Raw genomic sequence first — 18,255 nt, forward strand, 5'->3', positions numbered from 1 at the left:
AGTTGGTGACTTTTGCATTGCATCCAGTACGTAGTGTATATATTTATATTTACAATGTGTTTGTATGCTCTGCTGCTCATGCTGTAGGGAAACCCTTTGTTTGTTGTGTGACCCTTTGCAGATTTTGATCCACAATGGCAGAGGTTTCTACCCTGCTGTTTCTGTCTGGGATGCTGCTATGTGGGCTGCTACTCCACAAAGTGTCCAAATGTGGAGCCGGAGTGGATAAGAAGCCCAATTTCATCATCATACTGGCAGACGATATAGGTTGGGGAGACCTGGATGCTAACCAGCCTGAAGGGAAGACAAACAACACACCTTACCTCAACCTAATGGCACAGCAAGGACTCAGGTTGAGGATTTAAATCATCTTATACCTTATTATTAGCAAAGTCTCGAGGTGATTTACATGATATTGCATGAGTTTGAGTGACAGGATATATTCCTCCTGTTATTTCTTCATATACAGTGAAGGAAATAATTATTTGATCCCTTGCCGATTTTGTAAGTTTGGCCACTGACAAAGAAATGAACAGTCTATAATTGTAAATAATTGTTTATTTTAACAGTGAGAGACAGAATATAAAAATAAATAAATACAGAAAATCACATTATAGTTATAAATTGATTTGCATTTGATTGTGTTAAATAAGTATTTGATACCCTACCAACCAGCAAGAATTCTGGCTCCCACAGACCGGTTAGATTAGTCCTCTCACTTTAAGAAAGTACGCAGAATCCCAACTCATTACCTGTATAAAAAGACACCTTTCTCAACTCATTACCTGTATAAAAGACACCTGTCCACAGACTCAATCAATCAGATTCCAACCGCTCCACCATGGGCAAGACCAAAGAGCTGTCTAAGGACGTCAGGGACAAGATTGTAGACCTGCACAAGGCTGGAATGGGCTACAAGACCATCGGCAAGCAGCTCGGTGAGAAAGAGACACCTGTTGGTGCGATTATTCAAAAATAGAAGAAACACAAAATGACCATCAATCGCCCTCGGTCTGGGGCTCCACGCAAGATCTCACCTCGTGGGGTATCGATAACCATGAGAAAGGTGATGGATCAGCCCAGAACTACACGGGAGGAACTTGTTAATGATCTCAAGACAGCCGGGACCACAGTCACCAAGAAAACCATCGGTAACACACGACGCCGTAATGGATTAAAATCCTGCAGCTCAAGAAGGCACATTTACAGGCCCGTCTGAAGTTTGCCAATGAACACCTGAATGATTCAGAGAAGGCTTGGGAGAAGGTGATGTGGTCAGATGAGACCAAAATCAAGCTCTTTGGCATCAGCTCGACTCGCCGTGTTTGGAGGAAGAGAAATGCTGACTATAATAACCCCGAGAACACCGTCCCCACCGTCAAGCCTGGAGGTGGAAACATTATGCTTTGGGGGTGTTTCTCTGCTAAGGGAACAGGACGACTTCACCGCATCGAGGGCAGGATGGACGGGGCCACGTACTGTGAAATCTTGGGCGACAACCTCCTCCCCTCAGCCAGGACACTGAAAATGGATCGTGGACCGGTCTTCCAGCACGACAATGACCCAAAACATACGGCCAAGGCAACAAAGGAGCGGCTCAAGAAGAAGCACATTCAGGTCATGGAGTGGCCGAGCCGGTCTCCGGACCTTAATCCCGTAGAAAATCTGTGGAGGGAGCTGAAGCTTCGAGTTGCCAAGCGACAACCTCGAAACCTGAAGGATTTAGAGGATCTGCAAAGAGGAGTGGACCAAAATCCCTCCTGAGATGTGTTCAAACCTGGTGAACAACTACAAGAGACGTCTGACCTATGCGCTTGCCAACCACGGCTTCTCCACCGAGTCATATTTTTCTAGGGGATCAAATACTTATTTCAAACAATCAAATGCAAATCAATTTATAACTTTTATATGATGTGATTTTCTGGATTTTTAAAAAAAATATTTGTTTATATTCTGTCTCTAACTTAAAATAAACCTACCATTACAATTATGGACCGTTCATTTCTTTGTCAGTGGGCAAACTTACAAAATGGACAAGGGATCAAATAATTATTTCCTTCACTGTAAGTGGTGTTCTTTTTCCCAGACTGACGGACTTCCACTCCCCAGCCTCAACGTGCTCTCCGTCCCGTGCTGCTCTCCTGACAGGCCGGTATGGCTTAAGAAATGGGGTGACTCACAACTTTGCGGTGGACTCTGTGGCCGGTCTGCCTCTGTCTGAAGTCACCTTGCCTCTGCTTCTACAGAGGGCAGGATATTACACAGCCATGATCGGGAAATGGCATCTGGGACACCATGGACCGTACAGTCCGACTAACAGAGGTGAGCTTGAAATGTAACCCCCGGATCTGTCAAGCTAGACCCAACTGAACATTGCAGTCTCGGATCAGGTGGGAGTTTTTCAAAAAGGTTTAGATTTTTTGCTTCTGTCAACCTACAGTACAGATAATCAACCTTTTTTTTTTATATGTACTGGTGAGATTAAAAAGTTAAAACTCTGTCTGAAACCTCAGTAAACCCTGTGAAGAAAGGGGCCTCCAACGGCTGCAAGGCTATAGGATAATTAATGTAGGCGCGAGATACATCTAAGAATGAAGGGAATTTAGATTATATATGCACTAGTAACAAATCCAAAATATGAAACTGTTAAATGTCCAGGGTTAAGTAGTTTCAAAATAGTTGCAATACTACCAGTGGCAGAAGAATCCCTGAAACCCAAATGTACAGGTTTTAAACATTATTAAAATGTATTTGCAAATGTCACACAAATTAATGAAATATGAGCTAACAGACACTTTTCTATTGCACAGTACTGTGTCTGTCCAGTTCAGCGTTACGGTCTCAGTCAGACTTTCTAGACCTTTCCAGCCACATCGGCGTCACTGCAGAGAACAGACCGAACAGGGTCACTGATCCCAGATTCTCTCCAGATGTGTCCTGCGAGATGTCAAACTTGCACCTGACTCCCCTTCTTCAGTCTCTACTCTCTCCCCCAAACCTACACATTAACATCTTATAGTCATTGTACAGTAGAACCATTTTACTTGTCGAGCTTCCCTCCAAAGTTGTGCCTCGTGTTCAGGCAATTTTTCCTTCATATGCAGCATTGAGGATGTTCAGGTACTGCAGTGAAAAAAGGCTCAAAGCCCTTGTTCACCACGCCAGGGTGAGAGGGTCGCTGCAGTTGTAACTCTAAGGGCAGAGGGTGCACTGAGATGCGTGGACCTTGTTTTCACTGCGTGATCATACAGCAAGGACTTTTAGAAGCGGCATTGCAGTGCAGCTTTAGGTGCTTTTTAATGGGTATGTTGTGTTTGGGAGATGAGACTTTCAGTTTCTTTGTCTCTTTGACAGGTTTTGACTACTACTTGGGTGTTCCCTACAGTAATGACATGGGCTGTACCGACATACCAGGATATGATCTCCCTGAGTGCCTCCCATGTGACTCATCTGGACCTCTGATCAGGTGTGGCTCAATGGCTCCTAAAGTAAGCCTCTCAGGCCATAATGAAAGTTTTAAGTATAAGATGTATATAGTAAGACTGAGTACATGACATTGTTAAGAGACGTCCAAAAATTTTATTTGTATTATGGAAATACAAAAAGTAATGGTTGTAAGTACAGCAAATGAAATCAACAGAAAGTAGGTGATATTTATAAGAAGCTGAAACAAAGTTTCAGTCAGTGTATTTACCTCTGAAGCCTGGTGTTTGCATTATATATTTGAAAAGAAACTGAAAGACTTTGTAGTTGTTTTCTTGGCTTTACAAGGTGATGCAAAAGTGAACGGTCCCATTTAACCCGCCCCCACAACATCATGACCAATCACAGGCAGTGTGTCCCTTCCGGCTGATCCAATCTAGCACCACTATTAACGCTGCCACCAATGGCCGAATATGTATACATGTATAATATGTAAGCAAGGCGTATCACCTTGCTTACAGTGTCGTGACATTGAATCGTAACCCCGGAATCTTGATACGAATGTCAAGATCCTTGCCAATACACAACCCTAGTAATGTTATCAACTGCTAATTCTCTTTGATCAGATCTCAACCTGCCTCCGACAACACCCTCTTTAATTTCTAACCCTGTAACCGCTTGGCATAAACACAAACACTCACACAACATTTACTATATTATAATGCTCTGTTTTAATGTCGTAGATTGAAGAGGAGCGCGCATGGAGGTTGTTATACCAACGTGGGCCTTCCTCTGATGGAAAACAGCAGTATTGTGGAGCAGCCGCTTGACCTGTGGACACTGACAGAGCAATACAAATCTGCTGCACTCCGGATTATACACAATGCAAGGTACAACACATCTGCAAGGATACACAAAGAATAACTTGTGTGTTAAACGATTTATACTACATTATGTGACAGATTTAGAGCTGACAGAACCCTGTGGACGTGCACGTCTCGGGCTTAGTCATGGTTCATATGATTACACTGTAAACCACTATATTGCAAGAATTAAATGACTTCATAAGTATGAAGTGTGTATGAGGGTGAAATCTAATATGAATGATACTCATACTTCATTACCTGGCACATCACAACAGTAAAGGCGGTGTTGTCTGTGACCGTTTCTATACATTAAAGGCTCTTAGTCTGAATCTCTTAAGACTGAACACTGTTTGTAGTCTTACCTTGTTATTGTCAGTTGTTATCACTGCAGAGATCTGACAAAGGTTTCATCATGTGAAATTATTACCCATTATTATTATTGCCTCAGATCATTTGTGGGAAAACATGAGAGGTTAACATCTGATATATCAGCGGCAGGTGCCAACATTTGTCAGCATCTGTTTGAAAAACATTTAGAGGTGTGTGTGTGTGTGTGTGTGTGTGTGTGTGTGTGTGTGTGTGTGTGTGTGTGTGTGTGTGTGTGTGTGTGTGTGTGTGTGTGTGTGTGTGTGTGTGTGTGTGTGTCTTGGAGGAGCAGAAGGAGGAGGGCGGTGAACCCTGCTGTTTGCAGCTGTGTGAACAACAACATGCCTTCATACTATACTTCGAGGTCATGTGAACAAGTGCAGCAGTTATCGGTCATGCGGCGTCAAGGAGATGCAACAGTATGCAGGCTTCATTCACTGTCATTTTAAATGAGTAATGTTGTGTTTCAAATGTAAAGTCCACATTCCTTAAAACGGCAACATGAACTTTGAAGTAGGAAACATGAATGCTGCTTGTAATTGTTTAATTCTGTGTGACTACATGCACATGACTGATTTAATAATTCAATGTATTTTATTTCAGTTTTATGTGCCAATATGTTTTGGTAGCAAATATGAAACACATAGTTATTGCATGTAGCACACTTAATGTTGTTTGAAATATTGGCAGACATGTTTTTGGAAACCTTTTTCTAAAGCCATTAGTAGACACGTGGTAATCCTCACATGGACGCCGACTCTTCCTAGCTTGAAGTGAATTGCAGCATAATAGTCTTTTGTTGTGGTGAGCATCTCCACACTAAATGTCAAGGATCATTATTCTTAATGTTGTGTCTTGTGTGACTGTGACAAGTCAAAATGTCTGACAGAAATATGATAGTTATCTCATGTTGCCATGTTTTTGAAGGTCAGTGAATCAAAAGCTTGTCAGCTCATTTTGTTGTAACACAAATCTGCTTGTGAGCATTTCTCAGTGCACATTTTCTTTTTAATGATCTTTTCAGTAAGCGAGGACAGCCCTATCTGGTCTACATGGCACTGGCTCACATGCACGTCCCTTTGGCCCCTCCGCTCTCACCAGATGCCTCTACCTCTGCTCGCGCCCCAAACAATGGAGCGTACGCCGCCAGTCTGAGCGAGATGGACAGTCTGGTCGGGGCAGTAAAGATGGCTTCAGATGACACGGACAAAGACAATACTCTCATCTGGTTCACAGGTTAGTCTGCTGGATGGATTACTTGCAGAATAATAGTGTGTGTGTTAACGTGACGGAGCTTTCAACGCAGTCTAACTTGTATTTAGGTGACAACGGTCCTTGGGAACAAAAGTGCCAGTTGGCAGGAAGTGTAGGACCTTTCACAGGAAAGTGGCAGACCAGCAAAGGTATAAAACTGCGAGCTCTACTATGCCTTCTTAATGAGGGGGGTTGTTGTGTTCACTAATATGGAGGTGGCTGCAGCTTGGGTACATTTTATTACTGTGAAACTTCATGTCTCTAAAGTCATCTTTTGGGAGTGTGTTAGGTGGAGGTTCAGCTAAGCGGACCACCTGGGAGGGGGGTCACAGGGTGCCGACAGTGGCCTATTGGCCTGGGAAGATCCCTGCAAACACAACCAGCTCCGCCCTTCTCAGGTACGCCCGCTTTACCAATATGCAGGGAGAGTATACATACATTATGCATGTGTAAATATGGAGAAATCGTTTTTTAGATCCTATAATTTACGTGACTACCTTGACGTAAACCAACGGAGTGCTTCAGGACTCGGTAGTAACCAGATGTTATGGATCCAACTGAGGCACACTACTAGTTACCAAAAAGTCTTTCACCAATATCAGTAAAAAAAAAAATCCACATAAAACAACCTTTCCTCACCTCTCTTCTCCTCATCCAGCGGTATGGACATCTTCCCAACTCTTCTGTCCCTAGCGGGGGTGACAGCGCCTTCAGACAGACGTTATGACGGCATTGATGCCACAAATACCCTCCTTCATGGTGAACAGATGGGACATGAGGTACAAAAAACTATCACTTAGTGGGGATTGTCCTGTTGAGTTGAGTTACAATAATACTTCTATCCTTTCCCCTAGTTTCTCTTTCACCCTAACAGCGGGGCTGCAGGGAAGTTTGGTGACCTGCAGGCAGTTCGAACTGGGAAACACAAAGCTTTCTACATCACAGGTACAGGTCACACACAAGTCGTATGTACGACTACAGTCAGACACAATGCAGATGTAATGTTCTTAACTAACTACAGATCTGTTTTTCAATGCATATCTGCAGTGCTGCTTGTTATGCCCTGCCTCTATGGTGGAGGGTTTACATGATTTAACATAGTGGTACCAGTCTGGAGGCTCAGTGTTGTTGGTCTTTCTGCAGACATATTTTTGAATATAAAGGCTACATTATAGCAGCTTCACTCTCATAGTGAAGTATCACACTGCAGAAATGAAGCGAATATCGGAGTTTAATCAAATATTTCAGTGCATTAGAATATTAAGTTAATTTACAGTTGAATACAATATGAAACATTTTGAAGGTCACTAATAGGCCTGTTTTCAGACAAACTGCATCTTTGTTTGAAACTTCTTTTTTTTCTTCTTTTTCTGATTTTACAACTTATCAAGACAAAACTTCAACACTTTAAGAATACAAAACAGAAAATGGAACGCTCTAATGGGAAAGGATCTGAGCAGTAGGAGTTAGAAATAACGGCCGCTCTTGGAGAAAAATACAGCAGTTTCACCCAGTCAATGAATTCTGTACCTATTTAAATTTTTTCCATAGCATAGAAAAGAAAGGGCTATTCAACCCTATCAAATGCTTTTAATGAGTCCAGAGCCACTACAAGGCCCTGCACGTTATTACCTCTGGCGTTATCTCTGTTCAGGAGCCTCCTCATATTATTGGAGGAATTCCTCCCTTTAATAAAGCCTGTTTGATCAGGATTTACTAATATTAATATTAGTGGTTCAAGCCTCAGAGTCAATAACTTAGCTAAAATCTTTGCATTTACATTAATGAGCAATATGGGTCTGTAAGACGCCGGGTCATCAGGGTCCTTGTTTCTTTTCAGTATCAGGCTAATGTTGGCTAGCGACATTGTTTCAGGTAATTGGTGGGTTGTGTTGAAGCTGTAGTTATAAGTTATGACCAGATGAGGAGTGACCTTGTTTTTAAAAGCTTTAAACCACTCCACCGGGAACCCATCTGGTGATTTGCCATTACTTCTGATATGTCCTTTTCCTGAAGATATTTGCTGTTCTTTTGTTAGTGTAGGTCATTTAATTTGAGAAAATAATTTGTTGAGTTCCTCTTTTGGGCTGTTATGAGTTTTGTATAATGATTTATAAAATGATACAAAAACACAGTTGATATTTTTCTTATTGGAGGACAATGATGAGTAGTAAGTCTGGCCTACCCAGTCTCGCTCAGGTTTCACATGTTCCTTGTTCACTAGGTGGGTTTCTTGTAAGAAAGCTATCTGTACCTTGTCTTTTTTGACAAAACTTAATATTTTTTTCCGCTTAATTGGATGATGGATCCCCTTTACATTAAATGTACAAAGTTTCATGCTATTTATGCCTGACATTTTCTACTTCCTTTTGTCATAGAGAAATGCTATCCTTTTAGAGACCTCCTGGAGGCGCTCTGGACATGTGTTAACTGACCCTTGCTGACCTAGTTCATATAAATATTCCTTTCTGGTGGTGTGATACAGAACACAACATTTAAGAACACTGAATATAAACAACAGAGCTTCCCAGACTCCCTGTTGTAAAGAGGCAATTTTCTCCTGTCCTGTCTCTGACACCTTTTTTTTTTAAATTTAAATACTCAAGATGTATCTACATAAAAAAATAGGTAACCAAAACCTTGGTTCCAAACTTTTTATTTCGGGGTGAGAAAGGAAAAAGAGAGTAGAAAAAGGGCTGATAAGAAATGCACATTCCCTTGTTTCCTTACAGGTGCAGCAGAAGCATGTGGTGGTGCAACAGGAATGGAGCAGCTCCATGATCCGCCCTTGATATTTGATCTGGAACGTGACGAGGGGGAGGAAACACCCGTGGAGGTTGAGACACCTGAATACCAGGCGGTAGCAGAGAGGATCGCCCGCAGGAGGGAAGAGCTATTATGGGACATCGCCGCCGACAAGTCAGTGTCCACAGCAGACTACATCACGGACAAATCAGCAGCGCCCTGCTGCGACCCGACGGAGCCCGTTTGTCGATGCCGCACGCTGGGATGAACGCACAAACAAGAGAGGCTCACGGATGTAAGCAAACAGATGTGGGGACAAATATCTTCTTTGGATGCAGTTTGTTTGTAGAGGGTGTTTTTGTTTGGGAAGTCCAACGTCCAGATGGAGCAGCAGATGTGCAAACAAGAAGAAAGAGCAAAGAGAGGCAGGCGGTCGTACTTTGGTCAGTTTGTAGACAAGTGGCTGATTTAATTCTCAGTGAGGTCAATAATTTGAGAACAATAACATCAATCAGACCATGAAACATTGTACAACAATCTATGGATCCGTTTGTGGCTGTGTAATTAAAGCCACATTGATTGCTAGAACTAGAAATTTCCACAAGTGTAGCATTATGATTTTGTTGGATATTTGATGAGATTTAATGCAACATCCAAACATTTACAGCTGAAATTATGCTAGTTTAAAAAAAAAAAAAAATCCAAACCACATGTAGCAGAGGTTGAATCATTTCTCGGGTTTTAATGAGTCTCTGGTGTCCAGCATTGAACAGCTCACTGCAGCTCAAGGACGTCCTAATAGCGCCATCTTTTGGCAAATCACATGGTATTACTATGTTACTTATTACAACAGTACTATAGAAATGTTATATATACATTATACACACGGTAAAAATCCTCCATATATATTTAGGCATGGTAATTCTATGTGTTGATGTGTAATACTTAAAACCTTTTGCGAAAGAATATTTAATACATCAATGTAAAAAGAACCACATGTGAATGTCTTCAGCATCATGTAGTAAATAAAAAGGTCTTCAGGATATCGCTGAAAGTTGAGAACCTGTAACTTCGTCGCGTGCAGCTTTTCACATTAAGCTGTTGACCGCTCCTCCCACAGAGCCGACTCTTCCAAAACATATTATCAGGTTACATTTGTGACTCCGCAGGTTTTTAAATCACATCTATTGCTGACATATTTAGCATCACGGCTGCATCTGCAGATCGCGTGACACCTGAGGCATGTAGTGCGATTTTAAATAGTGGATCACGCAAAATCTTCTTCCTTCATTGAGCGAACACTCTCGCTCTCTCTTGAGGTATGACACATTTAATGCCCATTGATAAGTCCTGGGGCCTGATGGACGGACATGCTCTGATGATAGAGCTTAAGGAGCTAATTCATAAAGACTTGAAAGTGACAGAAACACATGAGATGTTCTTCTTTTTAGACTACCTTTATCAGCTGTCACATTCCCCTCGGCTTGCTGCTAAAACTACATCAAAGGTGACTTCTAAGCATCTTTCATCAGAGCAGTTTTGTGAATCGGACCCCTGGTTACTCTACAATGGCAGCAGGCCACGCCCACTTGTGCTCTTCTCTACTACATGAGTAGTATTGTCAGTCAGCTCATAATACTTACTTTCTCATTTGGTAAATTGCTACCTTGATAATATTTTGTTTGGAACATATTGTCCAACAACACCTATTGTATGTTGAACAATAATGTACATGTGTTGTCAGGATTTCTTGCCGTGCACAGTGGTTATTTAAAACTGTTTACCACTGTTGTTAATAGCATTACATGGGAGTTAACAGCAGGACTGTTCTTAGACAGTCTGTCTAAGAAAAGAGCAAATGTTTTGGTAGAGTTTTTTTCTAATGAGTGGACGTCCCACTCTGTTTTAGTGTTTTTTTTTTCTTTCTTCTATATTCCTTATAAAATGTAAGAAGGGCGCAGAATACAGAAACACCAGGAAGTAATATGTTGCGGGATTTGACCCTATTGGTCGGCAGGAGAACTTGTGTGTGTGTGTGTGTGTGTGTGAGGGGGAGGGCAGACAATGTCTGAACACATCAGGAATATTTTTGTCCACCCTCCCTGCTTGAAACAAGTAAGTCTGATTTTTGTGTAGGGGCAGAAGGGTTCATCGGCGGGGTGTTTGGTCAGTTACTCTTGTTGCCGACTGGAGGAAACTCATTCTCGTCGTCCAGACAAACGGGGCCCTCTGCAAACTCGTGCTCGGGGAAGACGTCTCCCTTTTGCGCTCCCCCATCTTCAGAGTAGCCTGGGAAGAAAAGAAATGAGACGCAGAGATGTTACTCTCATCTTCGTCCCGCAGGATACTTTTTGTTGCACCTGCTGCTTTGTCTGAGAAGTTGTGTCATCACCTCAGCTCTGACTCACAAAATTAAAATGAAACTTCATAGATGCTTCATATGTATTTTAAAGTTAATGATTTGGTAATCATCACTGAAGTGTTTATGGTAAGACTTTACTCTCCTTAAAAGCCCTTAAATCTATTAGCCAGCATTCATCGAAGATCAAAATAATAATCCTGATGTATGGCTACGTTGTATTAGGTGAAAGCATTTATCATATCCTTTGCTACCATCACACTTTCTGGAAATGTAACACCACCTTTAAAAGGGGTTTCAATTAGTTTAAATAAAGGTTATTCCTATTACTTTTCAGACAAGCAGTTATTCTATTTCAAAACACGCTTTTTAAAAGTAGCAAAGGTTTCCTACGGTGGTACTTATTTACATCTCCCACATGAACTATTTAAGGAATTTCTAATGAAATTTGTAAAATTAAAACTTCTTGTGTAACTGTCAAAAATGACTTAAGAGCACTTTCCAGATTTTAGTATCAAGTATTTCTGATATTTTTTAACTCTACACAAACCAGCTGCTTGGTTAAAACAAGTTTCAAAAAATAAGTAGTTTTAAGTAGGGTTTAAAGGTAAACTGTTATGTATCTAATTCAGAATGGCAGTGGTAAACTTATGAGCGGTTTTCATCAGTTTATCGATTAGGAATACTTTACCCATGAGAGTGGTGGAGGAGGGCGGGGTCGACGGGAGAGCCACAGTGGCAGCATACGATTGGCCAGCTGGTTGTGGAGGAACATCCTCTATGTTCTCCTCTTCTTTTTCTTTCACCTGCTCCTCACTGGAGTCAAAGAGCCTACAGGAACAGACCAGACAGAAGCGTAACAACATTGTAACATCCAACTAAACCAGTGTTACATTTTAAACTACTACTACTAGTCCAACATTTCAGGTAACTTTCATTTCCATTTCCACTTTCCAGTTAAGTTAAGGGAACCAAAATGAGTGAACATTTTAATTTACGGTTAGGGTTTAGATGCAAACATTTATGAAGGATGCATTCCACTAAGACATACACACCTGTGTTTTTGGACAAGGACACACTCGCCTCCATCCTGTGGATCCACATTATAGATATACAGAAACCCGTCTGAGGAAGCCACGAGCAGGCGAGGAAGCTTCTGAATCCTGACCAACAAAACACATCAGATGTGAATAAACCTGCACAGATTCACACTTTCAAAACTTACTCTCTCGTGCTGTTGATCTCCTGCGCTGCCTTACGTAGCCAGAGCGCAGATGTTCTTCAAGCCAAACATGTTGAGTCGAACGGTGGCGAAGGCTCTGTCCTGATGCATCATGTCCGACACCTGCGTGGGCAAGTAGGTGCTGGCTGCTGTGAACATTTTGCCCACGTATGCTGACCATGTCGGAGACTCTTCCTCTCCACTGGAAAGGAACAAGATTGTTAACATTTACCATGAATAAATTACTACTAGAGAGACGTTAGTTTAATTATGCCTCCACACCATCCCATTCTCCTGAACACAACGCCTCAGAAACACCTCGAGGCAATTTCTTCAAATTGTGCACAAATGTTCACTTGGTCCCAACGATGAACTCATTTGATTTTAGAGATGGAAGGTCAGAGGTCACTGTGACCTCACAGGGTTGTGCCCATGAAGAATATATACATTAATTACGAAATAATTTCACATTAATGTCTAATAGGATAAAATAATGAAGTGATAATAATGAATATCCAAAAGGTCAAAGGTCAACTTCACTGTGACATTACAATGTTCTAAAAAAAAAAACTTTTCTGTACATTATGCTACACCATAACTCAGGAACCGAAGGGAGACTTTGACCATAATTCCCATTTTATGTTGGATACTGAATTTGTGACAATAATCTTGGGTGTCCACTTCTGTGCTGTCTGGTTGAAGATGTCTGTGAATCATCTGTGGTTTAGAATTTGTAGCTTCTTTGCAGCTACATCTATTTAAAGCATTGTCGACAGTCAATCAGCTTTGTCGGTCAATTGTGTGAACACGCATAAGGATTCCTTAAAAGTCTTCACTACATATATGTATCTGAAGCTTGATGGAGGCAACCAACCACGAGGAGGTGATTCTGGTTTTATAAATGGGGCTGAGACATATAGGAAAATTGCTGCCTTATATTATAATTACAGCAGAGGGAGCTGGATGTTCATGTAAACAGGACTAAAGGGTTCAGATAAGGACAATAGAGAAATCATTTCAGTCTCATTAGAGAATTAGTCACCATACTTTGAAAAACAGGCTTTATTTTGATCTCAGTATCCTTTAGTTGTAATTGTGAGGCAGGACACTGTCACAGTAATGGTTTATCATTGATTATTACTGCATATTACCACACAATCTATGTATTGCCATTATTACTGTATCTAACAGCATTAATATGAACAGCATATTGTGTCTAAATTGGTTCGTCAGTGACTTCAAAATAAAACTAAGAGTGAGTGTTTACCTGGGGCTGTGTTGCTCCAGTTTAAAGATATGAACCGTCTCCGTGTTGCTGGAGGCACACAGGAACTGTGCGTCTGCGCTGAAGGACAGCGAACTGATGCTGACATATCTGACACACAAGGAACAGAAAAGGACAAAACAGGAAGAGATGAGTGTACGAATGACGTGTTTCTCAACCACAAGCTTGTGACGTTAGCTGATATAAGGCATGACTCTGACCTGGTCACAACACTTTGAGGGCTAAAACGTTGTGTGTGACTCCACTGTCTTTCAGTCTAATGTTTCCAAGACTCACATCGCCATCGACAGTGTGCACAGCACAGTCACGGCCATCTACCACTGGCTTCCAGACAGATAAGGAGTAAAGTTTCTCTCTCTAACCTAACTGGTGAGGAAGAGGAGGGTCATTTGAACTGCTAACCTCCCAGTCACGAGAACTTTGTTTAACCTCCGTCGTACACCATGAATCGTTTTGTCTGCTGCCTGCCCTCAGTTTGTCTTTTAATACTTTATGACTGAACCACAAGAAAACACGAGCGCTAACCTCTTCATCCCTCGTCGGAATTCAAACAGCTTCACTCCTTCAGGCACGCTGAAGACTCTGATAACGGTACCCTGTGGAGGAGGATGTGGTCAGACGGGCCGATAGGTATTTAAACAGGAGGGGTAAAGTGGGATCAAAGCCCTCACCTTCTCTGATGCACTGGCCAGTTTTGTGCCAGAGGCGTTGAATGTGAGGGCAGCCAGGGGACTGTCGTGGGCCTGGATCAGCGTCACAGTGCTCTAAAGGGGGCAAACAAATGCATTCTGATGATGTGAGCACCAGCACCAGGGTTGCCTTTTTACCTCATGTGGTTTTCAAGTGAAATAAAACAGCTGCAATCTGTCCTTCACCGCAATGTTGAGTTTTAATGCAGCCTCACCAGGTTGTTGGCATCGTAAACTGTGATCTCTCCGATGGTGGTGCTGCCAGGGTACGCCAGGTAGGAGTTACTGTGGTTGACGGAGAGCGCGCAGAGACCTACGACGGAGTACAGAGGACAGTTTTTTGTGACCGTTTCTTTTTCTGTCTTTTGTCTTCAACATCTACTATTGGACCAATCTTGCCCCTTTCCTTCAAATGGAGCAGAACATGTTTCATCTGTCTGAACCAAGTATTTGCTGCTGAACCGACGGCAATTCCAAAATCAAACAAACAGCGCATGTCTGTTTTCAACACAGTGCTTTTTGCTTACTGTGTCATTGTCACAGGGTGATCATCAATGCTTTTGAGTGCTTGAGTATTTCTTTTACAAGACTATATTGTTATTTTGCATTCTGGCAAGCAGCCTGAAAGCAACAATAGTTAAGTTCTGAAAGAAGAAGTGACCGTTTTCAAGTTGGTTGGCTTCCTAAGCACTTAAAATACACTCTTGTTCAGTTTCGCTGCTCCTGGTCTGCTACGACCAGCAGTTTTCTGGTGGCTAATCTATCAGCGAACTGAGATTACCGAGTCACTTTACAGAATTTACGACTCTTCTCTGCTTGTGCTGCTGTTACACTATATTGTAGCAGTTAACATTAGCCATTTTATACAAATATATACATTATTATTACACACGGCGGTGCCGATAATTATTTAAGCCACAATTAAAAAGTTATGATTTTCTTAACTTTATATATGTAGATAGATCGTGTTGAAACAAAAAACGTATTTACTTCAAAGAAAGATAATTCAAGCACACTTGTGGAGCAAGTTATTGCAACAGACGTTTGTTCAGTTTTAAATGATGAAACAATGATAAACAGTTCAAAATAAAGACAAAAAAGTATTTGGACCACCAATAGTGGCTTCACTAAAAATTAAGATGTTTTATTATGTGGTTTTCCAACATTTAGCTGCCTGACAACTTTTGGCCGTGGGGTCACCCAGTTTTTGTAACATCTAGCTTTCAGTTCATTTAACACCTTGAGTGTACCTGAGGGGTTGGAGGGTGTGTTGAGCAGGGTCTTGAGTAGTTTCATGTCCTTGATATTGTGGATGTAGATCGACTCTTCCAGGCAAACCACAAGTCGCTGACGTTGAAACGGAAAGTGAGGGCAACAAAGAAAGGAGATTAGTGCAAGATCCTTTATCTAACAGCACGAACCAGAAGGATCACAGGTATGGGAAGATCCACTTCCTGATCTTACCTGTCTGTTGAGCCTGACGGAGAGGATGTTGTTGGAGTAGCTGTAGTTACAGATCTCTGTACCTTTCTTGAAGTGGTACACGTTCATTCGTCGAGGCATGGACAGACTGACCACCACCACCAGGCTGCTGGAGAACAGCCGCTCCACTATGTAGACGTCCAGACACTCCACTGGGAGGACAAGACAAAGGCCTTGGATACGGACTGCATAAGGAAGCTTCGATGTAACCTCATATCAACAGTGCATTTACAGTCCTTTCACAAAGGCTGATTGTTTTCTGTTCCTATACAACTTCCTATACATTGAATACAAATAAAAATAGCTTTACTGCTGTCATTCTTGCGGCCAAACCACTTTTATTTACACAAGAAGAGAAACTCAGTCACCAGAAAGCAAGAACAGTTAAAATGTCCTCAAACCATCTCTGAACTTTCTCTTTCATTGCTGCTGTTGAGAATTAGAAAACCGACCATTCTTCTGTGTTTGCCCAAAGGTGCAGCAGAGCAAATATGTGGCAGTGTGTCTGAGTTTTAAGACCAAGGTGAACCTGACCACTGCCCAAATAATACTGTGTAAATGTCTGTCACTGTGGTTGTGTCATTTTAGGGGGCGGATGCATAATGTACTTTCTGTATGCGTAACTGAACTTTTACAGGTAAACAAAAACGTCCATATTCTACACTGCAGATGTGGTTTTAAGCTGTCGTGCAATGTTGCACACTAGATGTTGCTGAGTAAAGAGAGTAAGGAACAGGTTCCCTCGTACCTCCCTCATGGATGCAGTCCAGCTTGTCCACAGCTGTGACTGAGAAGAGCCGGTAGCCGGTCTTGGTGCCCACTGACAGAGAACTATGATAAAAACAAACAAACAAGCACAGAGTATCATATCAGCCACACACACAATTGTAATTACAATTTTCAATTAGAATGATTTTAAAATAAAAAGCCCCTGAAACTCTGTCCAAATTTAAATCTGATGCATTTTATTTGCTTTCACATAGCTAAACACACAATTTCAACACAGTTTGTTGTCCACATTTTGATACATTGCTTTTGGAGCAGTAAAATAATCTTTGGTTTGATTGTTATTACCGAACCAATTAGTGAATGGATTTGATTAAAATGAATAGCTTGCCATTGGAAAGCACTGGATTATCCATTCACAAGGTGTAAATCAAGGTGGGGTGAATATAATAGATGGTACATATCACGGGTATCATTTCCATCCAGGAAACAGTAGTTATAGGATCAGTGTGAATATCAGCTGAGGTGACTTCTTTACAGGCGCACTGAAAACTGATACATCTTTGGCCATTTTCTTATACTAGCACAAGGTCTTAACTTAAGGCTGTAACTGACAGGAGAGGGTAGGACACGGTTGTCAGGTCAGATCCAGGCGTTTGGAGGTTCTTGGTAGCCATGTGTGACATGATTTCTCTGAGCTTTCTTATCTTGTTGGGGCAACACAGTCATAACAAAGCTTCCATTTAAAAACTGCTAATTGTCCCGAAGAAGCCTGTCCTATTATCTTGTCAAGGTTGGAGTTGAAAATAACCTGAAGGCACAAAAGATACTGTACTGGACTGTTTAACCACCTGCTTGGTTTTACAACCAAAGCCAAGGATGATGTTTATGTAAGGAGGCACACCTGTAACTGAAGAAGCCAAAGAGATCTCCTGGATTTGTCAGTTATTTTATAGCTTGACCTTAAATACTCAGTAAGCAGAGGACAAGTACATTTGTTCTTACTGTTACATGTTAATTATTAACATGTAATATTATTGTAGGTAAACTGCTGTCATGAATCACGGGGGAAGTAGAGACTAGAACAGGCCTACACATTGTGTTTTACAGCAGTCAGAAGTTTGGTTGCAGTACTAACCGATGAGTTCAATGTGCAACAGGCCTGAAGATTAACACAGTGGCCTACTTCACTTTCAGCTCGTTGTGACTCATCTCGAAGTTTTAATGAGGCGTACAGAAGTAGTTTCATGTCGGACGCTGTCTTCCAACTCCCCCGTATAAGCAAATAAACCAGACTTTGTAAATGAGGCAGAAAAACAATTATGCAACAGTCAGGTGCAATCAAAGAGATTGAGTTTATGCTGGGCCCGGTCCGCGGGTCGCTTACGTGGTGTCCTGGTTAAACGAGGCACATATGAAGCATCGATGCACTCCCGGACCGTCCGGTACGTCCTGGGACTCCATTCGAGCCGCCAAATCCCCGCTCCTCTCCGCTGGGCCGAGGTCGGAGGCCTTTGGGCTCGGGTCGATCCCCGCCGGAACCCACTTCCCCTCCTCCTCTGCTCCCCGACTCCAAGCGCCACGCTCACACTCTTCAGGGAGAGGAATGTCCGGACAGACAAGCGGGCTCAGACGGCACACATCATCCGGCGGGGGTACTGTCCCCAACCTGGACAGGAGGAAAGATAAATGACAGCACTGTTTCACTGGAGTCAGTCGACACTGTTGTTATGATTATGTTATTAACTTCCAATATTCACACAGCAAAACAAAAACAGCTGATGGGAGGATGCATCACTCTATGGTGCACCGGGATTGGCTGGCTGCAACATTTCAAG

At 42.0% G+C, this 18,255-nt stretch overlaps 2 protein-coding genes across 2 annotated transcripts; one reads left to right on the forward strand and one right to left on the reverse strand.

Moving 5' to 3' along the window:
• Positions 1 to 121: 121 nt before the first annotated feature.
• Positions 122 to 9,723, forward strand: arsg (arylsulfatase G). Its single transcript, XM_069691396.1, has 10 exons — positions 122 to 352; positions 2,087 to 2,322; positions 3,355 to 3,466; positions 4,167 to 4,313; positions 5,680 to 5,891; positions 5,978 to 6,058; positions 6,199 to 6,307; positions 6,568 to 6,688; positions 6,764 to 6,854; positions 8,642 to 9,723. The coding sequence occupies exons 1-10, from the start codon at positions 135 to 137 to the stop codon at positions 8,920 to 8,922; spliced, it is 1,608 nt and encodes a 535-aa protein (XP_069547497.1). The 5' UTR covers positions 122 to 134; the 3' UTR covers positions 8,923 to 9,723.
• On the reverse strand, positions 9,372 to 18,215 carry LOC138616838 (WD repeat domain phosphoinositide-interacting protein 1-like). The gene is made up of 12 exons (XM_069691397.1): positions 17,805 to 18,215; positions 16,440 to 16,522; positions 15,674 to 15,843; positions 15,460 to 15,556; positions 14,425 to 14,522; positions 14,192 to 14,284; positions 14,046 to 14,116; positions 13,503 to 13,610; positions 12,273 to 12,437; positions 12,069 to 12,176; positions 11,705 to 11,844; positions 9,372 to 10,943 (listed from the first exon to the last, which is right to left on the reverse strand). The coding sequence occupies exons 1-12, from the start codon at positions 17,879 to 17,881 to the stop codon at positions 10,822 to 10,824; spliced, it is 1,332 nt and encodes a 443-aa protein (XP_069547498.1). The 5' UTR covers positions 17,882 to 18,215; the 3' UTR covers positions 9,372 to 10,821.
• Between the last annotated feature and the right edge of the window lie 40 nt (positions 18,216 to 18,255).

This window comes from Brachyistius frenatus, unplaced genomic scaffold (assembly GCF_029030835.1).
Source record: "Brachyistius frenatus isolate BFR_SWC_R1_liver_20210118 unplaced genomic scaffold, ASM2903083v1 Contig_11, whole genome shotgun sequence".
NCBI lineage: Eukaryota > Metazoa > Chordata > Actinopteri > Embiotocidae > Brachyistius > Brachyistius frenatus.